The 3,684-nt window shown below is 39.9% G+C and overlaps 1 protein-coding gene across 1 annotated transcript in view; it reads left to right on the forward strand.

Moving 5' to 3' along the window:
• Positions 1–1,997, forward strand: part of LOC107604683 — a 3,894-nt gene extending 1,897 nt beyond the window's left edge. Inside the window, exon 3 of the mRNA XM_016306330.2 lies at positions 210–1,997. Coding sequence (XP_016161816.1) covers positions 210–1,619 — 1,410 coding nt within the window. The 3' untranslated portion in view covers positions 1,620–1,997. The remainder of the gene's footprint in view (positions 1–209) is intronic.

Raw genomic sequence — 3,684 nt, forward strand, 5'->3', positions numbered from 1 at the left:
GGAAGCTGTTCTTTATTGTTTATATACTATTTGGACTGTACCCTTGGCATAAAACACCCTGTCGTGCACATGCCTATTTGAAGAGACAATTGCAAGCATTATGTATGCACTAAGATAATTTAACTTAGCTTTTTGAGAATTAAAAATTCTGCAGAATAATATGAGGTGTTCACTTTTTTTCTTATAGATGCATCTTGGTTTTCTTGCAGATTGAAACCAGATCTCGAGCACCGACTCCTGCTTCATCTATTGTTGGAGTTAAAACACGTTTAAAAGATGTTAGTAATGCTTTAACAACATCCAAAGAACTGCTCAAAATTATAAACCGCATGTGGGGACATGAAGATCGCCCTTCCTCCAGTATGTCGCTTATTTCAGCTTTACATACTGAGCTGGAGAGGGCTCGGCTGCAGGTCAATCAGCTAATCCAGGAACAGCGCTCGGATCAAAACGAGATAAGTTACTTGATGAAGTGTTTCGCTGAAGAAAAAGCTGCTTGGAAGAGCAAGGAGCAAGAAATTGTTGAGGCTGCAATTGAATCTGTTGCAGGCGAGCTTGATGTAGAGAGGAAGCTTAGGAGACGGTTTGAAAGCTTGAACAAGAAGCTTGGGAGAGAACTGGCTGAGACCAAAACTTCCCTTCTTAAGGTGGTGAAGGAACTAGAAAGTGAGAAGAGATCAAGAGAAATTATTGAACAAGTATGTGATGAGTTATCAAGAGATGTTAGTGAAGATAAATCCGAGATAGATAAACAAAAGAAATTGTCAACAAAACTTTGTGAAGATGCAGAGAAAGAAAAGGAAATGTTGCAATTAACTGATATGTTGCGTGAGGAGAGAGCTCAGAAGAAACTCTCTGAGGCAAAATATCAGCTTGAGGATAAGAATGCAGCTGTTCATAAGCTCAGGAGTCAACTTGAAGCTTTTTTGGGAAACAAACAAGTTAGAGAAAAAGGACGCAGTTCCAGTCACTTGATTGATGACGAAATTGCTGCATATCTGGGCAAAAGCCGATTCAGTTCCCATCATACCGAAGATGTAGAAGATGATGGTGGAGAGGTTGACGATGGAGTAGAATGTGAGGAAGAATCTGCCGAAAGTGATCTACATTCTATAGAGCTAAACATGGACAACAACAAGAGCTTTAAGTGGAACTACCCTTCTGATAGCAGATTTGATCCAAGATATTCAATTGAGGAAGAAGTTAAAGGGAGGTCTACTACTGTGAGAGCTTCAAGAAGAAGCACATCTCTGCAAAGGAGTATATCAGATGGAGTAGAACGGGTAGTCCAACCTGAGAAGCTTCAAAATTCAGGAGATGGAGTTGACTGGGACAGGTTTTATGAACTAGAGAAGCAAGCTCAAGGAAAAGGTTATGCTGATGAAATGCAAGGCTATAAATCAGTAAAAGGCTTAAGGGATCAAATCTTGGCTGGTTCCCGGCCTGGATCTTCCAGAGGTTATGCCAGTCCAACTAGACAATTTTCACAGCCCTGGCCATCACGAGACCTCACAAACAGCTTCCATGAGAGACCTCCTCTAGTTCAGGGCAATGGTCTAAAATCAAGGTTAGGGGAGGCCAGGGTTGAGGGCCAGAATGTAAGGAAGTCCAAAAGATGAGAAAATGCATGTATACTCATCTTTACACAATGCCTGGCTTTCAAAGCTGAAAAGCGATGCTGTCATGACTGATGCTTCTTAAAAATGAATCATAGGCCCTACTACCTGCTACGTAGGGGCCAAAAGAAGCTCTTCTCCTTTGGAAATTTTACTTTTTGTTGATAGCCGATGGCTTGCTAATATTGCAGCACTCGCTGCTAGGAATTTCATTTGACCATATACTACTCTGATATGGTGTGGTGTTTGACTGTGTGTAGAGTTTAGATCATGTGTCATCAATATAACTGTCAAGTCCTTTGTCATGTAATATATGCTGAATGTAATTGAGAATGTTTTGTTTTGTTTTCTTCTATATTACGGGACCACTTTGCCTCCCACTTGATGCTTCAGTTCAATGAGTGAGGATCCAAATGATTTGATTTTGACATTTTCTTTGAAATAAGGACGAAAGAAGAGAATATTGAAAGAGAGGTTTCAACGACGATTTGCATATTTTTGCATTAAAAATGAAGCACGTCAAAATGATTTGAGGCATAATTACGACATTTTGTTTTTAAAAAATGTTATATGTATACAAAAGGTCAATCACCAAATTAAATCATTTGGATATAACCTGTACTTGATGAAGGTGAGGATTGGGAACCCGTCCGAGCCAACGGTTGGATCTTGCGAGCTCTTGAAACAGCGGGAGGTGGTACTTGCAATGACTTATACCCAAATCAGAAAGTGGTACTTGCAATGACTTATACCCAAATCAGAAAGTTAGAGAGGTAGGAATTAGAGTATTGGGGTAAAGTTGATCATACGTGGAGGAAGACTACATCCTCTTTTATATGTGTATTTGTCCTTACCTGGAGGAAGACTACATCCTCTTTTATATGTGTATTTGTCCTCTTATCTTAGAAGATATCTTATCTTTTTTAGTTTAAAAGGTGGTTAGGAGGAGCGTCTGGATGGAAGATATTTCAAGATGGTTAGTGTTTATACCTTGGCCCACAATTCAAAACTAGATCTGAGATAACCAAAGCCCACTTTAGAGCCCAGAGTCACTCTCCCTACATGTTCGACCTCATTCAACTGACTTAATATGCAAAATTTTAACTGCACTTACAAATATGATCATATATTCAAATACGAAGATCGCAACAACCCCTAGATAAAAGGAGAGTATAACCACCCACTATGATAGGTGGATAAGTTACAGAAAGATAACTTATCTTTACTACTATAAATACCCCATCAAACTCGAGTATTTCTCAACTCTAACTTACACAAAACCTATCTAAAACATTTGCTATCTTAAGTATTGGAGTCCATTGCAAGTACCACTCCTCCCACCCAAAGAATTTAGACGACCACGTCACACTGAAGGAGACGTTAGCATCATCACAAAAGGAGTTTGGACATCACGTTTAGGCCCAAATCACCGGATTCAGGTAACCATCAGAACATTGGCACCGTTGCCGAAAACCTGGAGATTAACACCCAACCATGGTGGATAATTACCCAGAAGATGGACATACAACATCCAAATCAGAACACCCAGAAGAAGAATAGATCAACGATGATCGGACACTCATTATCCCTCCGAAAAGAAATAAAGGGACCGACAAAGGAAGAGATGGGAACGACTAAGGAGGATGAAGACTGGGATAAAAAGTCCATAGACCTGGAGGTTAAGAAGATAGAGATGTGATAGAGCTAATGAGTTTGGTCCATGGACATCAAGGCTGGCTAGAGTAGCTCGAAGTCGAGCTAGAGCTACAATGTGAATTTGAAAGAGCCCTATGACGAGAGGTAAGACGGTGTAGGGAGTTGGAAGATAAATTGGCAAAATTGGAATCCGACCACAAGGGTAAGAGATCTCAGGCTAAGGGACAAACCACACCCTTGAGGAGTTGACGAGAGCTAAATACTGGTTTATAAATTTTCACAAGTTTAAAAGCTCAAGTTCGTTGTAGCTCTAAATCGGAATTCAACACTTCTCAAAGTTTAGTGAAAATGTCACAAATTCAAAATAATAACCAGGAGTTTAAATTCTCTCTAGAAATTGCTATCGAGTGCT

This window comes from Arachis ipaensis, chromosome B06, assembly GCF_000816755.2.
Source record: "Arachis ipaensis cultivar K30076 chromosome B06, Araip1.1, whole genome shotgun sequence".
In the NCBI taxonomy this organism is placed as follows: Eukaryota; Viridiplantae; Streptophyta; class Magnoliopsida; order Fabales; family Fabaceae; genus Arachis; species Arachis ipaensis.